This window comes from Parus major, chromosome 2, assembly GCF_001522545.3.
Source record: "Parus major isolate Abel chromosome 2, Parus_major1.1, whole genome shotgun sequence".
Lineage (NCBI taxonomy): Eukaryota > Metazoa > Chordata > Aves > Passeriformes > Paridae > Parus > Parus major.
This window is the reverse complement of record NC_031769.1, coordinates 75828632-75850980: the sequence shown is the minus strand read 5'-3', so window position 1 is coordinate 75850980 and position 22349 is coordinate 75828632. Positions and strand designations below refer to the sequence as shown.

Here is a 22349-nt window from a genome sequence, read left to right as displayed (position 1 = left end):
ATGTGCCAAATAAATTATTTACCTATCTCAGAAGCAGCCACTGTGATGTTGTACCAAGGTGTCTTCTCTCTGTCAAAGATCTTGGCAGTCTTAATGGTCCCAGTATTAGGATCAATGGTGAAATACCTATCTTCTTCTGTATTATGATCAATGAAATATCTATGAAGAAATATAACAATATATATTCATTGTAGTATATGTAATCCAAAGTAACAGAAAGCTATATAAGAATATTACTTTCAAGCTTTAAAAATCATAGACATTTTAAAAAACAACCTAAAAAAAAAATCTATAATTTGGAGAAACCCAAATTACATATAACACCATATTTAATTTCTTTCATAATGTTTTCTTTCTTTTGATACATAACAATATTTCCACAAAGATATAAATTGCTAACAGGTGGTATTTTGCACAGCAGTATGCAACCCTGTCAATGTAGAGATACACATGTATTTTGACTAAAAATTATGAAATAGAAAATCAGAAAAGAAAGCAGACTAAGATCTTGTTATTCAGCTTATTTTCCTGTCACTGCAAACCAGTGTGATCAACCTCAGTTCCTGTTTTGAAGCGTGCCTCTCTGACATGAAGTCGATGACAAGATGACACATAAACCATTTAGAACATAACCATTACAGAGTATCAGAAACATCTGGTTCCCAGAGCAGCCATTGACACTACCCTAGAAGCAAAACTAAACTTCCCTGCTTTACTCCCTTGGCTTCCTGGCACTTTGCCTAGCAGGGAAAATAAAAGCCTTGAAGTGGGTAATGGAAGCAGAGGAAAAGAACACAAAAGAAGAGACTGACAAGACACTTTTTCCCAAAGATGGAATAATTTACAATGGCTTTTAACAAACGAAGCTATTATACAACCCTTCCAAGCCTTCTTACCTAACTCCAGGAAAAAAAAAAAAAAAAATTATATACCATAACTACTTTTCCTGATAATTTGCCATCCCTGGTTTCATTCTGTGAAATTCCATATATATTCAATATATGGAAGGCATATAAAGGTTAAAATTTATTTGTCTCTTCCAATTGCTCTTATTTTTACATCACCAGAAGTGTAATTCCTAGCTAATAACAAGAGTGGCACACATAAAAGTTGCCAAGCAAAGAACAATTAAAAATAAGTTTTATTTCTTTCACAATGTACTTATTTATACCAGTTCTGTAAACAAAAAGCAAACAAACAAATAAAAATTTAATTGAATGACATATAAAAGCAGAGATGATGTGGAAAAGCAGAAGAAATAAGCACTTTGAAGGGAAAGCAGAAATCAGAGTGAGTCACCTTAAGTGGTCAAAGAATTGGACACTCAGAGGAAAAGCCAGACAGGATTTAATGATTTAGGGTAGACCTTCCTTACTGAAGAGAACCTGAACCCACCTCTCCCACCTGCAAGAATTATTTACATCTGCCTTACAGTACGCTATCCTGCCTTGTGGAAGTCCAGATCTTCTTACCATGCCTCAAGTTTTTTCAGCAGCTGAAGAACCATAGTTCAGTCACTGGGAATCAAAGCAGCCATAGTTAGGATAGAATATCTTTCTTTTTGCCTGTTCTCCATCTTTACTTTCAACATCATGAAGAGTGAAAGCCCTGCTGTATGACTTTGAGAGTTGTTGGAGAGACAGCAAACCTTAGTTCCTACCCATTTTATGTTTCTCTGGAGCAAGAATTGTCCTTGCTGTTTCCCATAAGCTAAGTTTGAACTTATTGTGCAGTTCATTATTATCAACATTTGAGAATACCTCCTTCCAAAATACACCAGAAGTACCCAATAAGGACACTTTGGATGTGCAAGATGGAAGCTCAAGTTGCTTCAAACAAGTGGACTAACAAGATCTTAATTATGTAGGTGATGGGGCAATTTTTAAGTCAGGAAATTGTTTTCAGAGGATGTTATTGAGTGTATCACTAAATTAATGATGTAAACCCCAAAAACAAAACAGTGATGTTGCCAGAGAAAGAACAAAAAAGTTAGTAAATTTACACCCAGCAGTCATTGCTGACACACTTCTGAAATTTGGTCTGGTTCTCTATGTTTGGTAAACTCAGGAGAGGAACTAGCAGAAAACTCCCGATGAACATTCATCAGTCACTGATCATGAAATGCTGGATGGTGCAGACATCCAAAGGAATGGATGAGGAATATTGGAACCCTCTGAGGACTCATCACAAAAAAGAACAAAAGTGGACCATACAATTATCCTCTTGGCATTATTTTATGTAGCCCTATTTATATAGGGCTATATTCACCTCTTTAAGATTGTGCCAGTCTCAGTGGAGAAGCTGTATCTCCCATGTCCACAGATAGTATTAAGAATTTACAAAAACTTGGAGACAGAGTGATAGCAACCTCTAAAAATCCATAAAGCTTCCATATTTGCTACAGAGTCATGTTGACATCTGAATTTTGTTGAGAAGATACATGCTTCAGGTGGAGAAATGCTGTCATGCCTTGCACCTTATGCTTGGCAGCATAGGAAAACTGAGCTAGGAAAAACAGTTGGAATGTTTTGATCATACTACTATTAACACAGAAATAATGAACGTTTGGTTGTGTTGGTCAAGATACATACACAGATACAGAAGCATCTTTTGCATGATGAACTAGAAGGCTAAGAGAGAAAGTATGGGAGGCATAACTGTCCTTCAGTTCTCTTGGAGACCTTGTACTGGTAGACCTTACAATCAAATTATGAGATGATAAAACTTAATTACTTCTCATATAGCTTTGTTTTTTGTGATTCTAGGAGTCTCCTGATAACAACAAGAATTATTTACTGAGAAAAATAAATCAAATATTCTTTCCTGACCTGTTCTTAGGGAATATGTACTGCAAATCCAAATCAGTTTATAAGTCTCGTCCCTGCAAACATTAATTACTCTGGACACTGTTTGCTTATTATTGACATCAGGCACAGTGACTATTCTGTTAGTCACTACTGTGCTGACCACAGAACCATAAAAATAGGGCTATGTATTATTTGTAGACAGTAGCTTTAAAATAGACAGAATTTCATATAGGGCTTCAGTGAGAAAAAAACTTAAAGCAATAACCAGCTGGATACCCAGCTGCTTTTGTGTGTATATGACTTACAACAAAATGTTACCTCTTCCTCTGAGCAAAGTACAGAAAACAAATTTTCACTGAAAACAGAAGAAAAAATCTGTCCTAAAAAATGAAGCTTGCATAGAAAAACTAATGTTTGATTTTCTGATGAATTGTAATCATCTAACGATTAATTTTCATAGACATACTTTAAAAGATGGTATTTTTTGTTTTTTAATATGAACATCTTTTTCTAAATCTGTTAATGTGTTCCACAGAAGCTCAAATCTCTGTTCAAAGAATTTAGGATTGGATGAATAACTTCAGTTGTATTTTCTGTGTCATTAATGAAAACAAAATAATCCTGTGGTAATTTATTGTACAAATATTTTTACTTCCAATGATGCTAGAATAATGATTTTTTTTTCTAATTTATCTACAGTAGCACTTCCCTTTCATGTGCTATCATTTGCACACAGTCTAAAATATTCACAGATTTACAATTTTTTTCTTCATTAATTAATAAATGAGTGGTACTTTCTTAGTTTTTCCCATTATTAAGATGTTCAGTTCTCCCCCATTAGTCCAGATTCTTCCTTAAAATTGTTTTGTGCATCATATCTAAAGCAACAATTTGCAATTCTCTGTTCCCCAACCTTCATGAATGTGTCAGTAAAACAAGTTACAGAAGATATTCCCACACAGTAGAAAACCTAGGAATGCTAGTTCTGCTTCCAACTGCTTAAAAATATTATGTACAAGAACACTTTTGGTAGAGCAACTCATTTTTGTCATGTAAGAGGACGTTTAGAACAAGTTTCATTGTTTTTACAAAATGCTGAACAATTTAGACCTTTATAAATACTAGTCACTCATTTATCTTCAAGCTGAGAAAAGAGATCAGATATATCCATAAAAAGAGCACATTCTAGAGCCAACGATGCTTTACCTAAGCTTCTGAATTTACTTAATCTGATTGAACAAATTAATTTCATCTGGATAATAGTCACAATAGACACAGTCATTCCCTTCTGCTCCTACCCTTCCCTCCACATTTACTGATCTGCTTTTAGATGCTTTGTCTAGGCCACAGAAAGATATAGTGCAAGTTTTGAATTTCAAACAGTGATTTCAAAAGAGATTTTTCACCTTAACTCAGTTGATGGTTTCTGCTCTCTTAGAATGCATTAATTCAAAAATGAATTTAAAATATCTGCTTGAGATATTTATTTATAGGCATTTACTCACAACAGTGCCATGTGACTTAGGATGCTTATAACTACTGCACATTAAATCAGCACACCAGAGCTTCATGGCACATGGTAATAAAGAGACTAATAACAAGACATTCCTAGATAAACAGCTCTCCAAAAACTGTTTACATGCAAACTGGCAACAGAAATCAATCTGAAATAATCTTCATTAAAAAGGATCATGAAGATAGAAAACTTAATAGTCATACTATCTGAAGATAATCTGAAGGAAATGAAATACCAAAATTGAATCCTACTAATACTGGGAAATGCAACATGTGTCATCTTTTTATTAGGCAGTGTCAGTGACTGGAAGTGCATTCCTAGCTTCATCCATATCCTCCTTCTGACTAAAGCAAGCCAATGGCTCCTCTGGCTTCATTCCTCACTACATGCCTTTTAGTGAAGCAGTGGGTCAGTGATGGGAGATATTCCCCCAGTTTTGCTGAAAACTAAAAGCATTTGTGTCAATTAGGAAATAAAGATAAATATATATGGATGATGGCCCTTGGGCAGAAGGTCAGTGTGGAACATATAAATTTGCTTTCAGTGTTAAACACGTCCGACTCTAATAATGCAGAGACTGCTTAAAATGGAGAAAAATTTCAAAGGTGCTAAAGTGATTTAGAAATATTAATGATCTCCAAACCCTTTAGGAGGGCTTCTGAAGCTAAAAGGCATAAGCATTTCCAGAAACTCTCTATCTAAATAGTTGTCTTAATATAAACACCAGTTTATCACTTGATAGACAACCAGCATGGGCTGTTACTGTTCTGGTGTGGCGCTCTCTAGGTACTGCATTTTAAGGATGAATCTTCAGGTGGAACTTTTAAAAGAGTTTTGAGATTTTAAGTTGTCTCTTTCTGTTTTTAACCAAATCTTTAAATTACCTTTTCATTATGTTATTTTTTCATTTATTGCCCTATTTATCAATGGCAAAAATGAACTTTGTTGCATATTTCTACCCTGGCTACAAATCTCATATTGATAGTAAACTTCCAAAGGCAAATTTCAGCCAGATGTGAATTCAAAGATCACAGTACTTCTTGGAGTTTTGTTTTGAGACATAAGCAAATAGTCAGTTCTCAAATAACAAGTGAAACTGGTTACAAAAAATTACTTAAAAAAAAGTTCATAGGAAGGGAACAGAACAGAACCTTTTCCAACCAATTACATCTTTAAAGACTTATCAGTTAAAAGCCAAATGTCATTATAAGGAAACCTGTTAAGTTACAGATTTAAGCAAGAAACTTTATCAGAAAGAGCTAAAGTACAGAAATTTTTATTTCATTTTATAAATATCGTGGTAAACGAAGAATAAGCAACTGCATGGAGTGAGAGAAGGAGGTACACCATGACAAAGAGTAAGAGAACCAACCAGCTCCATCTCTCTGTGTTTGACCAGCTGGAGAACAACAAGAAATGGCCCATGCTGGGACATAACTTGAGTGTGTGACTTTTATCTTCTCTCTGCCTCCTGACAGCAGCACTCATGAGCCTGGGAACCAGCAGCAAACCCTTGAAGCCAAATGAGGTAGTGGGGAGACATTCTGTTGCCGTGACTGTCTTGCACTACACTACTTCCATTCCAGGGCCAATTTATTTCCCCATAGTTCAAACAAATTCAGCCAGGAGAGAAAAGCAATTGTGAAGTATGAATCAGAAGTCATGCCAATCAGCAGGTAACCAATTTTCTCCCTGCAGCATATCTGGTACATTAAGGAGACATTTGATGTTCCAGAGCTCCTTGGCAGAAGGCTGCTACTGAGAACTACAGCCTTCAACTGTGCTTTCCAGGTGTGAAAATTAAATACATTTGAAGATAGCTTGGAGAAGGTAATCCCTCTATTTACTGTTCCTTTGCTTTCTTTTCAAACAGACATAGCATAACTTTGAGAAAGATACTGTTCCTCTCAAAGCATTTAAAGGAAGTTGATTCAATATGCTGTTCTCTCTGAGTTATCTCCAGTGCTGGCTGCCAGCTGATCAGCAGTACGTTGTTCTTTCCATACAGGAGTCCTGGTTCACCCCTCATACTGAAATCTCAGCTCAGCCAGAGAGGCACCGTTCCATGTCCTAGTCCTAGAGATGTGAGTTGCCAGATCCCAGGGGACATGGGGGAATTGACAGCAGTGTCTCCCAGAAAAGACCCTGAGAGGCAGCCACTATGTTATGAATTTTATGCCGAAATATCAGCTTCCTGCTCCAGTTCTCATTCCCATCCTCTAGCACACTACTCACTTTGGACACAGGAAATTTGGAACACTGTTCATTTGAAGGGAATATGCCCTTTGCAGACACTCATCATTTCAACCTGGCAGTTTCTCTCTGCATGTGTTAATCAGTGATCATTTTTCCAGCTAATTCTACCAGTCAGTGTAGGCTAAGAACAGGCCACATCTTCAAGGCATAATTCAGAATTTAAAACAAGATAAAGGTTTGTCTTCTTTTCATGACCATATAAATTTCTTCAGAGGATTATGACTGTCCAGAAACATTTCAGGTAGATGTGTTGATGGCAGAACTTTGTCTTATTATATCCAAGTTGCTTGTTATTCAAAGAGATTAACATTCAGATGCTGCTAAAACATGAGGTGCAGTCAATGTCACATGAGAAACAAGCTAGCTACAGCTACACCTACTTCTCTATAGCTACACCTACTTTTCTACCTACCAGATAAAGAATGGTATTCTACTTACACACTTTTTTCCTCTACCTATTATATACTAAACCAAATAAAACTGAGATTGACATATTTATGCCTATTTATTGGAGTTGCATGATCCTATCAAATGGCTACATTCTAGAGTTGCTCAGATATGAAGGCTGACTCTAAAACCATAAAAGAATGGTAATCCTTGAGGCATTCTGAAGTCAGTAGAAATTATAAAAACATAAAGATGATGTTCTGGCATGAAAAATCAGTATTTCATGGTCAAAAAATTGATCTGTCAGTGTTTTCTCTCTCAGCTCTCAGAGAGGGATAAAGGTGGTTTTTGTTGATGTGGGATTCTGACCACTGTCCTGAGATGGATTCTTCCTAGTCAAAAGAGCTGTCAGAACATCTTACCAGTTCCTGCTCAAGAACATGGACATATTTGTTACTGGGAGAGCTAGGACACATAATTTGACAAGAATCAAAATTAAATTGAGGCCTCAGGGAGCAAAACAGCAACAGACCTCTCACCTCAACACTGTAAAGAAAGGTTTTAAAATGTTTTCTCACTGTGAAATCAGATGGAGAATTAGTGAAAAGATTGAAGAAAAAATCCCATCTCTGTCCATCCTTTCAAAATACGGTGTTATTTTTCTGTCTCATTTTTCTGGCAATCTTAGAGAGAATACTGAAGGATTATGATAACGCTGTGCTTTGAAGTCTCCTTTGAGAAGGGCAGATTTCTGCCTTTGTCTCCACCAGCACAGGCCTGTCAGGATCTGGAAAATCTCACATGTTCCCCCATGGGCAAATGGAGGAGGAATGGTCACTCTACATGATGGCACTGATCTCAGCAAGCTGCCCTAAGTACAGCAAGAGTCATAGACTTATTTAATCACAGCCTGGGTTTGAAGGGACCTTAGATATCATTTAGTTCCAGTCTCTCTGATGTGGGCAGTGGGACCTTCCCCTAGACCCGATTTCTCAGAGCCCCACCCAACCAGGCCAATGTTCAAACATTTCCAGATATGTGGCACTCACAACTTCTCTGGGCAACCCTTTTCAATGTCTTACCACCCTCACAGTGGAGAATTCTTTTGCTAATAGCTAAGCTAAACCACCTCTCTTTCAATTTGAAGTCATTCCCTCATGTCACTATATGCTCTTGTAAGTAGTCTCTCTCCATCTTTCTTGTAGGCTCCCCATCAGGGAAGATGCAATTATGTCACGCCAAACAGTCTAACAGTCCACTCATCCAATGCATCTCCTCCCAGTTTAGAGAAAATTGTGCTGTACGGGACTTTATGGAAGTCCAGATAAATGACATCTGTAACCCTACCCTTGTCCACTGATGTAGTCACTCCATCAAGGCCACTAGACTGGTCAGGCAGGGCTTGTCCTTAGGGAAGCCTTGCTGGCTGTGCATAGGACAGCAGGAAACAAACTAATTTTATTCCTCATATATGGCCTTCAAAGAGAAAGTAAGACAAATGAAAATAAAATAGCTAGGAGAAAGGACTTCTGTATTTTCCAGAAGGGGAACTTACCTCTTCTTGTCCTTTCACTCTACTGAGAGTATGGATGAGTAGCATAGAAAGTGAACTGATCTCAGAGAATGCAGGGCAGGGGAAGGGGGGAAGGTGGGGGAGGGAACTTATAAATATAATTTTTATTTTCAGCCTCTCCTGTTGATTCTTTAATGCAGCTGTCTTGCACCTCCCTTCAATTTGAATCACAAATTGAGGTTTTATTCTACCTCTAGCAGATTTAAACTTTACATTAGAAAAGAAGTCTAAAATCTGAACTTTTTCACAATACTATAAGACTTTGAGAAATAATATGAATGCATAAAACTTAAAGGTACATTCTTTCATCTATATATGAGCATGCCTCTTAAATATACCATTTACTGAAAATTAAGATTACTTTCTAAAGGCTGATGACAGAAAATATTCACCCTCAGATGAGTCTAAAAGATGACTATCCTTTACAATCCATGCAGCAAAAGTTAAAATAAGTTTCTCTACCTAATGCAGGAATTGACTAAAAAATCCCTACACACATTAATTGTTACAATCATATGCACCTGTAATTCATTAATTTTTTAGTATTCTTTCTGAAAGAAGGAAAGAGAAAGTTGTCAAAGTAGGACAACGGAACTTTGTATTTATTAGAGCCTCTAGATATCAGGTGTGTTGGAAAGCAAGTTTTTGTATTCATTAGTATATACATGTATTATAACCATTATGATATATCATCCATTTTAAGATAGCAACATAAGACCATTAGAAAAGTGGGAAGCCAGGATCCTGGCTGAGATTGTACTTTAATTCTTGACAAACTTAGTACAACATTAAAAGTAAATTTTTAGGACAAAATAAATTTAAAAAAAATTAAAATTAATCTTTAGCACAAAATTTAAAAAGAAAAAAAATAAAACCCAGCCCAAAACCAAAACAACAGTTTTTTGCTAGCTTCTGTTTCCTCTAGCTGATTAATCCTTGTGAATAAAATACATTATAGTAAGGTATATTACAGCCTGATTAGGGTCCAACAGAAAATTTACTTGAATTCCAACATATTAATATAACTAATCAATATTCCAAGGACCAAAAAAAAATACAAAGTTGTTTTTAACCAAGCAATTGTAGATCTTCTGAAAAGGGGAGATACTTATCTTTCTTATCATTTGACACTGCTGCCACAGGCAGTTGTGATCAGGACCTGTACCCCATTCACCAGAAGTTTTCTGTTAGATACCAGGAAAAGAAAAATTCTTCCCAGAAATGTAAGCAACCTAAGTTAAACATAATAAGTTAGTATAAATAAAAATTACTAGAGGGGCAGAGGTGCTATCATTAAAGCTCAAAACAGTGATTCACCTTCTGTACCACTGCATGACAAAGCAGGACTCATAGGAGTGATCTGATGTTCCAGTACTTCTATAATGGGATGTCTTATTTCTCAAACACTACTCTTCAGTGTATAAGCTGTATAAAACTATGTCTTAGCTCTTTTCTGAATCACTGCCTTGGAGGTGGCTTGAGGAATAGCTGCAGCATTATGTTTCTGAAAACCATTCCACTGGCAACAGACCAGAGGCAATTGGAAAGCTCCAAGGATCATCTGAAGTGTGTGCTGTGGCTGGGCGGACTCACCACCCAAGGATCACTGCGCACAGGAAGATGTCGGGGTTTCAAGAAGCGCTGCCCTGCCCTGAGGCCACAGGAACAGATGAGGGCTGCTCTCAACAAACTGCCAGTTAAAAGCTGTTTTCCCCACCCCTAACCTCCATGCCAGTCTTCTGCATATGATTTCAGGAAGAAAAAAAGATAATTTCTAAGTAGATATAGAGAGATTTTAAATGAATAATGAACTAAGAAAAAATTTTAATTAGATCATTTAACAGTCATGGTTTCTTCTATGTTGTGTGGGAAGAGACCTTTCAAGACCCACTTGCACATCAGATATTATTATAAGACATGACTTAACCCTGACCTTTTCAAGCAACAAAAGATATGAGTATGGAAGCAGAATACTTGACAGAAAGCAATGAAAGAGGATTAGTTTCTCATAAATGTTCCAACAAGGCAGTAATACCTGTGAATGAATTACAAATAAGGATGTTTTCTTCTGATTTAGAAAACAAATTTCTAGGTAAATTTTGAAGTAATTTTCAAACTACTCAAAACCCCTTCATATTTAAAATTAACACATGATGAAGATTTAATATATTTATTTCTTATGCTTTCTATTATATCTTGTTATTCTTATTTCAGTAGAATAATAATCTTATTATAAAACAAAGCATTTAAAAAAAAAAATCCCTGAAAATGCATTTCTATATTTTCAGAGAAAAAAAACATCAGTCAACTTAAAAAGGAAAATCCTTCAGAACAGTCCAAATAGCCAGACGGATAAGTACTGAATAAAGAGGCTCCACTGATATGAGGTACATTTGTTATTACAGAGGTTGTTCTGCTGGGGTTTTAAGACTAAAACACTAGTACAAGCACTGGCAAAAAGTCAGTGCCCTCTGAAGACTGCTCAGCTCAGGAGCAATATGAAATCACTGTGATGAAATTGCAGTGAGGAAATAAGGACAAAACCCACTTTGTCTCCTTCTACTGATAGCAATAGATGCTGCTATTTATTTTTGTGTTCAGTTCAAATAACTTTAAAAGATTTCAGCTCTGTTAATTACCTTAACTACACTTCCAACCATTATTCTGTATACAAGAATTGTTCCTGCCAGCAAAATAAGCTGTTACTTTATTGGGCAGTGAACAAATCACAGCACTGTATCTCTTTTAGCAGCCGAGCAACCAAGTGATATGGTTTCAACTGTGTGTGCCTAAATGCTTCATCAATCTCATACACAACAGCAGGTGTCTTCATAAAGTGGAAAGGATGCACAAGTGGATTAGGAAAGACTGATAAGCAAATCGCTGCTCTGTATCTTGCCCTGTAGCCTCACAATATTTGGAGGTGTATCTGAGCCATTTGGATAAGAAGCACTATTCTGTTACTCCCTGCTACACAGAGACCAGCAGAACAAGTCCTATCTGTACCTATCTTCCCTGGAGATTGTGATCCCTGCTTCCTAAGAAATTTACACTGGATCTTCCTGGTTACATTTTTATAATCACTGTTTTGATTGGGGGGGAACAAAGAAGAGACTTGACCTTTACTTCTGGCTGTCTTTCAGACTCACCAGGATTTCAAACAAACAGTGGAGACATTTCCTAAAAGGCAGCACAAAAGGCTGTAAGTGCACTGCATGGACACTTCTGAGAAACATGGCCACCTCTGAGTGGCTCCTTTGCTCTGGTCTGAGTGGAGCATGGGGCAGGACCCTGACTCCAAGTGGAGCAGCATCTCAGCCCATGCAGTCTGTCCCACTTCTCAGGTCACACCTCTTCCAACCCATGGCTTCCCAAGCTGTAGGCAGATCTTGAAACAATACAAAGCCCTTCTGTACTACCTCACTTTTTCTGCGTGAAGTTGAGGAGCTGTCTATTCTCGGACTAGCATTTCTGTTCCCTCGGCAGGAAGCACAAGGAAAACTTGAGGGCACCCCAACCCAGCCTGGTGTCTATTTAGAATCCCACACAGCAACGTGTTAGTTCGGGCCTTAGAGAATCAGCATCTTCATAAAAAGCCCACAGTCTAGCAAATGACATTCACTGTCAGTTCCTCCAAGATGGATAAAGCCTGGCTAGAGGGTGGACCTAGTCACAATATAAAGCCAAGGATATCTGGGCTGCCACTGCCCTTGCCAAACCCTACCAACATGTAACTGAGTGAAAACTGGCTCCCTTCAGATCTTTTATGGTTTGGTCTGTTATGTTAGCACTATAAATTTTAGTCCATTGAGACACAGAGATATGTAAGGAACAACTCAAAAATATATGTCAATTTAGGGGAAAACATGATACACAAAAGTAAGAACAATTTTTTTCCCTCAATTATATGAATAATATGGGTACTTAATATTCTGTCCTCATTCACTGGTTGCAAATTCAGGTTTGAAAAACGAAAAGGGCAAATACAAGAAGCTCAATATTTGGAAATACTTTTTTCCTTCTGATCCCGCTGTCTCCAAATTACTGCCTGTTTCAGCCAGAACATCTACTTCTGGCCTTCCCAGGCTTTGTACAAACTGCTGCTTCTTCCCTTTTGCCAGTTATCTCTTTCTAGACAAAACTGTTATGGGCAACAGACAGTTGAAATAAAGACCAACTAGTGAAATCTTCACTTGCCCTTCCTACTTCAAATATCCACAATGGTCTGACTGTTAGTAGCTTCAGAATTATAGTATTAGAACGACAGTCATTTGGCAGCTATTTTAGCAAAATTTTATTATGTATGTTATGATTTAGGCACAAATACCATAGTGGAAATTTTTCAAAGGTAATAACTTGCCACTAAGAAATTGCATATATTGATTCTCTGACACGAAACATTTTGAATCTTAGACTATTATCACATAAAAACCTGATGTTTTCATTGTTCTGAAAAGATTGTTTCATCTTACCAAGACTATTACACATATCCAGCAGATTTCAACTCAGTCAGGAGACTAAATATGCCTAATTAGCTGAAGAAAAACTGTTTTCCAAGGATATAATAATACAATTTCTATGAAGGCTGTACCATTATGTCATGGAAAGGAAAAGCATCAAAAATGTTTTTGTGGATATTTTTGGGAAACTTTTTAAATCTGCTACCACCTTTGGCACATCAAGTTCATGTATTGTTCCACAAAATTCATCATTACACATATTTGATTCTTTTGATACTCCACTGAAGCTGAAGCATATTACAAAATATTGGGTTCATCCTGAACCCTCAAATATTGGGTTCTAACTCAAAGTTTGGCAAAAATGATCCTGTTTGTTTCTAAAAGGAAGGTGTATCTAAACCTGCCACTGTCTTGCACAAATACCTGCGACAACTACAGTGCAGCAAGTGTGCAGAGGGCCAGCACAATTCTGACAGAGAGGGGGAAAACAGTTCTGTGATATTTAATAGATTTACAGCAGGTTACCACTGGAAAATCAGACCTCGGCTCAGACCAATGATAGGAATTATAATGCAAACCAAATAAAGGCTGAAGGTTATGTTACTAGATCTAATCTATACAGAATGATCATGACACTGTTCCAACCTATGTTTCCCTTTATGGACTAAAATAGTACAAATAAACAGTCTTCATACATTCCAGATCTCACTAACCCTGAAGCTTGTGAAATTCAATGTCATGATTGAATAATTAATCCAGATAATACGGTTTTACTGTACCTCACTAAACTGTTGGCAGCATCAGGATCATGTGCCGTTACTGTGCCAACAGGAGTCCCGATCTTTGCGTTTTCATAGACTTCCATGACATAGGAAGGCATAGTGAAGAGCGGGGGTTCGTCCACATCACCAACAATGACCTTCAACATCGTTACATCTTTGAATGGTCCCAAGTGCGAAAAGCGAAAGTCAAGGTGAGTATTTGCTCCTTCTATATTAAGTGTATATGATTTCTTTTTTTCATAGTTGAGTGGCTGTTGGCAAAAAAAAATAAAATTCTCAGAGCCATTCTATTCTCCAGTTTAGCCTGCTAGCAATTTAACATCTTTTCTGTTTAACTTAAATATTTCTTCACGGTACTGGAGATGATAATCTTTGATATTCTGGCAGCCACTGCCATACCTTGTATACAGAAGATAAAAACAAAGCAGGATGGTTTCAGTTTTTCTGTACAGTAGAATATTGGAAAATATACTTGTTTTGGCAATAGCCCAGGTTTTAAAATGAGCCTCAGATTCAACTTTCATGATAATGTAGTGTCTGGATTTTGTCACCTTTTGGTTTTAATCAGTAAATCCTAAATCCTGAAAAAGGTAGAGACTGGTGTATTCTGAATTAAAATAACTTCACATCTTTAATAAAAAAGTTTCACAGACAACAACATGGACATTAAAATTCTTTTTGGGCATCTCTTTTATCCTCAGCTGAATAAAGGCAACTTCTTGCAGGAAAACAATCACTTATGGTAAGAGACAGGAACTTTTATGACCAGGTGATTTTTCTAGTGAATGTGGGTGTAGTGGCTACAGATATAGTCTGTCTAACAGTCTCAAAACACAGTCATATCATTAAAAGGAGTTGCATATGCATGGATTTATTTTTTTTTTCAGAACCAGAATTTTTATTTATTATAGCATGATAATATAATTCCACTGATACCAGTATCATTCTGTGTGGACATGAAAGTCTGTCTAACAAAATCTCTTCATCCAAGTTTAAATCAGCATTTCCTGTCAGCCCAAGGAGTGGCAAAGTAGTACATTAGGCAAGACATATGAGGAACTCAATTTATGGCTTGTCAATGTCAGTGTGTGCTTTGTAAATGAAATCTACAATAAATTTGACTGATGATGTATAAGAAAAATTGGTCAGGATTTCTATTCACTTTGTATATTTCTTTGACTTCTCCTCTGTGTACTTAAGGACAATTAATTCATTCTCTGATTTTTAACAATGCAAGGGTTTTGTGACCCTCACATTCTTTATTTCCCTTTCTTGAATGTAAAAATAAAAAGTTATAAAGGCAGAGAAATTTACCATACCCTGGTAATTCTATTACTATGCAAAAAAAAGCTGCTAAGTATGCTACTAAAGTCAATTCATAAAGAAATATAGGTTTAATAAATTCTAACTCTGACATTTGTTAATTTATGTTTTTTTTGTTATGAGCAGTGAAATATTGAATAGCAATTTTAATTTCTCTGCAGCATGTATATTCTAAAAGTAAACAGGTTTAAAATAGGACTGCAACTTTGATGTCTTTTTGGAAAACCCAGTTTATACTGACAATGACTGAATTAACTTGTACAGGAAGATTAATTTCTCTCAGAAAACACATGAGGAATGACAAAAAGTCTTGTACTAACATAAACTCTTTCTTTTATCTAGTTCTTTGATCAGACAATCACACAATAACACTTTTTGTTTAAGGGAATAATCTATTCAGATAATCAGAAAAAGCTGACATTTCAAATATAGCCAGAGTAGTTTTTTGCTTCCATTTGTTTTTTTTTTCTTCCTATAACATCTCATTCATTAGATGTAGATGTAAGGTAAGAAACAGACTTATCATGTGTTTCTAGATATGTAAATAATTTCTATATTTGCTTAAATTAACATAACACTGAAGATCACTAAGTCTTCCCCAGAAAGAAAGCAAAACATTTACATTTAAATGAATTAAACAGAAGTTTTGTTCATGTTTCTTATTTTCCCAATGAATAATGTCTTTCCACGACAATTACCAACATAATTTCAGTATATGTGATTTTCATGCCAAACTGAAAATGTCAAATGTAGTTCTAGTGACCAGTTACAGGGCTAACTGGAAAATGCGGCTGTGCATTATACCGTGCTTTGAGTTTCTAATATGAGAGTCCCAAAAGAAATGTCATATTAGGGTAACTGTAACACCCAAAAGGAGTTACAGAATTTTATGAGAAATAACTTTTTCTTGAACATTTCCAGTCTCATTATACAAAATGCAAGAGACATGGGCTGTTAGACACTTGTTCTGGGAATCCTGAATGATACTTGCTGACTTGAGGTCAGGGAAGTTCTAGCACATTTTTCTGAAAATCATGACAAAGGGGGAGCATGATGAACATTCTTTTTTTGAAGGATACAGAGAAAAATAGCTTTTACTGGGCTATTTTGTTTGGGTTTCCTCCAGTTTCTTACTCAAACAAGGAAATGCTTGAGGTAAAGTGGAAATACTTCATGACAGCTTGTAATCAACCCTTTGTGGAAGGATCTTTGAGACTGAAGAATGGCTCGACAGGTCTGTCAACAGGAAAGATAATGAAAGTACTGGATATTTTGGGTCAGCCTAGAATGAGACTAGAAAGGATTCTAACATTCACAGCCTCTGCATACCTGTTGAAAGGACTAAATGGAGGCACTGAAAAATTCTATTTTTCCATCAGAATCTCACAAAAGGGGAGTTTTAATATTTTGATGAGGATGTCATGACATTAGACACAATAATATATTTACTTCTGGCTTTTCTGATGTGTCTACTGTAAATTCTTCTGGAGAAGTATTAGAGGACAAATTATTCTATTCTATTGTTGTAGAAGGCACTGGTATCTGATACACAAAACCAAAACAATTTTGTTCTTTGTTTAGATCATTTATTTTGGGTGGGCTATCAAAAAAAATCAGCTTGAAACCCAATCTAAATTAAAAGCCAATACAGGACACAGAATATTATATACTTATTAAACTGCATACAAGACCTGAGTAAAAAAAGAGAAAGGAAAAAAAAAAAAGAAAAAAACCAAGATCACATTTTTAATACTGGATAAAGGAATAAGGTATCTGAAGAAATAATTGAGGTATTATACACAAATTTATGTAACTTTTAAGTGCCGAATTTCTGCTCAACTGGAATATAGCATTACCTAAACAAAACGTACGTCTTCTTGTCTTGATGTAAAAATGACTTAAATTATTGTCATGTGTATGTAAAGGAACAGGCAACATATGCTTTTGTCATATTCTAAATCACAGTAAAAATTTTTTTTGAATCTACTTTGCCACAACCAGTGAGAAATGTGATTTAACAGATTTTTATATGTCTTTCATTTTGTTGCAAATTCTTCCTTTCTGCTTCATGTTTTGAATATGCATAAATGTTGTGGTTAATGAACAGTAGGCATGGTGAGCATACAATACTAATTTTAAGAAGAAATAACAGATTATGGTTTTAGCTACAACAAGGCCATTAGGAAATAAATTCAGCGGTATAAAAAAGACAATTTACTTTCATGTGGTTGAAAAAGGTGGGTATTACATAACTTTTAGAAAAGACACTGAGTTAAAGCTTTTTAAGATACTGAAAGAGATCTTTTAAATATTTATGAATTATAAAAATAATATTTCCCTGAGTTAGAAACTATTTTGACTATCTTAAATACATATATATCTATCTGGAAGCAAAAAAAAATACATCATGCTTTATGATAGCTTTTATTTATCCTCTTCTTTCACATTTTCTCAGGATTTAATTTCTCCAACCATTAATCAAGACCAGAATATTAGCAATTTTAAATGCGTATTAGCTTTTAATTTTTAGGGTCTATGGATATATATAATTGATAACTACAAGACTCTACAAACCCACATGAGAACTCTCAACTGACTGGGACAAATATAGGAATTACATATAAATGATAACTCTGTAATAGCTTGACCAGTAACATTTTAAGTGTTTAGCACAATACTGGATTATTTAGATACCAGATGGAGAGAGAAATCAAATAATAACAATCTATGAAAACCGAATTACACATTTGTTGCCACATATAAAGTTTCTATGCTGAGATTCAATTAGGCTAGGCACAAAAATAAAATTTTCACATGAATTTTACATCTTCTATGGCTTACCTTCTTCAGAGAGAGAATTCCTTCCCTTGTTTCTTTGTCAGTAGATATGGAGAACACCCCAGAGCCATCACCATTTATAATTGTGTACTTCATGTCTGCATTTGAACCAGTGTCTGCATCATTTGCTTTGATTTTTCCAACTGCTGATCCAACTTGAGCCGACTCAGGAACATACAGTTGATAATGTTCTGAGGGGGAAAAAAACAATAGCTTGAACCTTTTCTAGTCAAACTAAACTAGAGAACCACTATGTGATTGATAGATGTCTGAGTCAATGAAAGATCATTTACATATTTCATAAAGTGACAAAAAAAAACTTATGAACTTATTTAGATCCCAGAAAGAATTCGAAACCAAATTGTATTTGATTTGGAATGCCTTCATTCCCTATTCAAAATACAAATTAATGTAGAATTTTAGCTTTCACAGCTATTACTGTATATCACATAATACATAAATTACTTCATACCAGTATTTTTACAAGTTTATATTCTCCATAACCAACATACATATAGTTCACCAACTTACAATTAAATGCATGGTCAAGTGAGTACTTTTGAATTGAAAAATATGTTGAATTTTTTCCCAAAATCCTATCATTTTTGCAACATTGCATCATCTTCAATATGTAATTTTTAATAAAGAAAAATGTAATAAATCTTAATATTTTCCTCTTTGCACAAAAAAATTGAACTTTTTTCTTTCTTTTTAACTTTATTTTTTGTAAATGAAAATTAACATAATGGGTACAAAGAAGTATTACCCATTAGTGCCCAGAAAAATTTTCCTTTACAACTATGATCTCCTTTCAGTGTTTTTGTAACCTGTAAGGTTAATAATTAATGAAATATTTTTTTAAAGATAATTTTCTTAACTGTCTCTATGCTTTTATATGAAATTTTCTACATGGAACAATGTTTTCTGGTCCTTGCCAAGGAAATATTAAGTGGCAAAGGGAAATAATGTCATTACATAAACCTCAATCTCCATCTGCAACTAGGCCAGAATAACTTCAAACTTAAAGATTTCTCCAATAATGCTACCCTTATAATACAGCAGGGATTATGAAATCTACCAGAACTGAAAAGAATAATTTGCATCCAATGGAACGTGTGTACATACCAACAACATCTTCATTTTCCATCTAAAAAACCCCAATCCAAATGCCTCCCTAAAAGTCTGCAGAGTTCACATCAGAGTTCAACCACCAACACAGTAAAAAAAGCAAAATAACTTCTGTCATAACATATATTCTGAAACTCTAACAGGTTCCTTTTATGTTTCTTGAAGGCATTCTGTGGCAGTGAATCCAATAGTGCAAAACTGAGTGGCAAGATCAGCACATTTGAAAGTGGACATATAGAAGTTAACATGTTGTTATGGTTTGCTGGTTTAAACCAGATAGCATGACTGCAGAGGTACCCTTGGTAAGCATGTAGAAAAAGAAAGGCAAAATTTAAATTGAATTCAGAGATTGAACCCAAAGTGTGGCAGAAACCCATTACAGGTTGGATGGATTGAAGAAATTATCAACCTACAGAAGCTGCATTTAAAAAGGGGTAGATATCATCAGTAAAATATAGATGAGTTTACAGAAACCTGGTAGAAAACAGAAGATTTAATTATAAATGCATCTAGCTCTTGAACAACAGTTCCTAAACCTATTTGTTGTTTTGAATTAATTTTTTCATACTAGTCCATAGTACTAGTAAACAATTAGTGGTGCAATAAGGATGGACAAGTGCCCTAATCTTTGTTAGTCTAAAGGAAAAAAGAGGTTTCATAGGTAAAGAAAAAAAAAGTTATTATTAATTTTGGAAATCTCAAGGAAAATAAAATGTTCAGCAGAGCAAAACAGATAAATACAAAAAATATTATCTAAAAATTCAAATGCACAAAAAGACAAAATTCAGCAACATGAATTAAACTATATTACAGACATTTTTTTAGGCTAGTGGTGAAACTGGAAATGTTAAACTCTAAATCATTGTATACTTTATTGCTAGAAAGAGGAACTGATGAAAGGCTCAATTGAGCACTGGAACAGACTTCCCAGAGAAAAGGTTACAGTACTAAACTTGTCTGAGTCCAAGATGGATTTGGACAATGCCCTCAGCTACATGCTGTGACTCCTTGGGTGTTTTCCATTGGGACTTAATGACTCAGACAGGTCCCTTTAAACAGCAGAATCTGTGATTCTATGACTGTTTCCTTGGGCATTGGATAAAAAAGTTTGATAGGACATTGTAAAATATGGGATGTGAATTTACAGTTCTGTATTGCAAACTATGAGTCTGTCTCAACTTTCTAAAACAATTGACTGGGAAGATAGAAGCCCTGAGGATCAGGTATGATGATCAGTCTTTTCCACCAAATCTGACCATGTTGAACAGATTGTTCTTATACTTCCAGCATTGTAGGAACTGTTCATTCCAACTGTATGCTTCTAAGCATTCCAGGAGCTGCTGTGAAGCAGAAATGTTTTGGGAATGGTCTACTGTTTTCTAGAGGAGCTGACCTGTTTCTCATAGATCAATAACCTTGGCTGATTCAGTTCTCAGCTTTTATCACATTCACTCACATGCATTCCCTTTGTTCATGATATGAGGAAATTAACACTGTTCCAAATAATGTACTGCATAGGACACCACTTTACAGAACTTTAATCTATGCAAATTGAAATATTTTCCAAATTCATGTATATGAACTTCATCTTTCAATAAACTTTATGGCGTATCTGTCATTATAGTACAGAAATAATTTATCTTTAGAACCATATACTTTCATTTCAGTTAGCCTACAGGCAAACTCCAATGCTGTGTCTTACTCTGAGAAAAGTAATTTCTCTGTCTGAACCTCTCAAAAAAGAAGTGTAACAGTATTTAATGAAAATCAATAAGCATATTATTGAAATTTTTGTATTTATTAATCCATTCAATTCTGTTGATAATTTTGACTTACTTTTATAGGTTACAATGTCTTCTTGAACAGTAGACGTTACCATACTTAGCAATGGGAGGAAGAGACATAATACTGAACACCAGCTTGGGAAAAAGTGCTTATTACACTGGAGAGCAGGGCTGCTACTCAAAGGAACCTGGACATGCTGGAGAAATGTCCTAAAACAAACATCATGACATTCAGTGATGGCACCAGGGGAGGAATAATTGCATTCATCAGTACATGATGGGGCCAGCCAGCTGTAAAACAGCTTTGCAGAAAGGGACCAAGGCTTTACTAGACAAGACTCTTAATTAAATCTTAAGTAACTTGATCTAACTGAACCTGCTTTAAGCTGCCCTTAAAGATTGCTTTTTCAAGTCTCACGTGAACCTATGATCCTGTCATTTATGAAGGTATGTCTCATGTTTTCTGCCTGCCATCTTTGAGAAAACCAAAGAGGAACTTCAACTGTGGACTGTGATCAATCTTCCTTGGTGGCTTTCTTTGAGAAAGCTATTCTTCATTCACAGAACTGCTGGTTTTCATTACATGTAATAGATTATTCTGGATTTCTCTTTTGAGACTGCAGTCTTTTTAGAAGCCTATTTATCACAGTATGTCTTGGACATATGTCACATGTTCCTTTACTATGCTTATTTTTAATATAATAAATCCAGTTTTAATCCATCATCATTATGAGTACGGAAACTTTTATTATTGCAGAAGTTCAGTCAATTTTATCTCTACTAATTTTAATCTGAATATTCTTTTTGATGCCAACATCTCTTTCATAAAACTAAACTAAGAAATTTTTAAGAGGTATGTTTGGCTTACTCTTCTTCCCTGCCAAAAGCCACAATGCTATTGCACTTTCTAAATGTGTTTGAATTATAAGTGAAGTTACTTCTTATTTACAAATATGACAATCAAAACACTTCAAAACTTAAACCCTTCAAACTTTTGCTTGCCTTGAAAGTGTGAAGAACACTAAGGTGGAAACCTTAGGTCAATTTAAAACAAACAAACAAACATTCTTTGATACAAGAGACTCCTTTGGCTGAAACAATAATTGTACATCTCATTGTCCCTGCTTTATACATCTCAGTGTAAAACAGGAGTTATGATGGCAATTAAGATTTTAATCAGTGACGAGTTTATGCTCCATGACACTTTGTCTTTAGATACAATAACTAAAAGTTCTTGAAAACTTTCTGATGTCAGAATACTGTACTTTTGATCTTGGAGAACAAAGGTATTCTGGCTTCTTGATGTTTTTATAAAATATTATTATGCCACTCATAGGTAAAAGCAGAAACATAAAACTGGGTTTCTCCTGGATTTTCAGATTCACTGCTTTCCTGTATGTATTGAATCCCCAAATACTTATTTTCCATGCAAATAGTATGGGAAAAGGAGCATATGCACTCCGTAATAATCACTAATGAGGAATTTAATTGTTGG

General features: G+C 35.4%; 1 protein-coding gene across 8 annotated transcripts in view; it reads right to left on the bottom strand.

Moving 5' to 3' along the window:
* CDH18 (cadherin 18) overlaps positions 1-22349 on the bottom strand; it is a 1344136-nt gene that overhangs the window by 36828 nt on the left and 1284959 nt on the right. For all 8 annotated transcript variants that reach the window (XM_015653084.2, XM_015652999.3, XM_015653058.3 and 5 more), the window contains 3 exons: positions 17946-18133; positions 13779-14032; positions 23-159 (listed from right to left, as the gene is read on the bottom strand). In XM_015653084.2, the coding sequence (XP_015508570.1) occupies positions 23-159; positions 13779-14032; positions 17946-18133 (579 nt within the window). The remainder of the gene's footprint in view (positions 1-22; positions 160-13778; positions 14033-17945; positions 18134-22349) is intronic.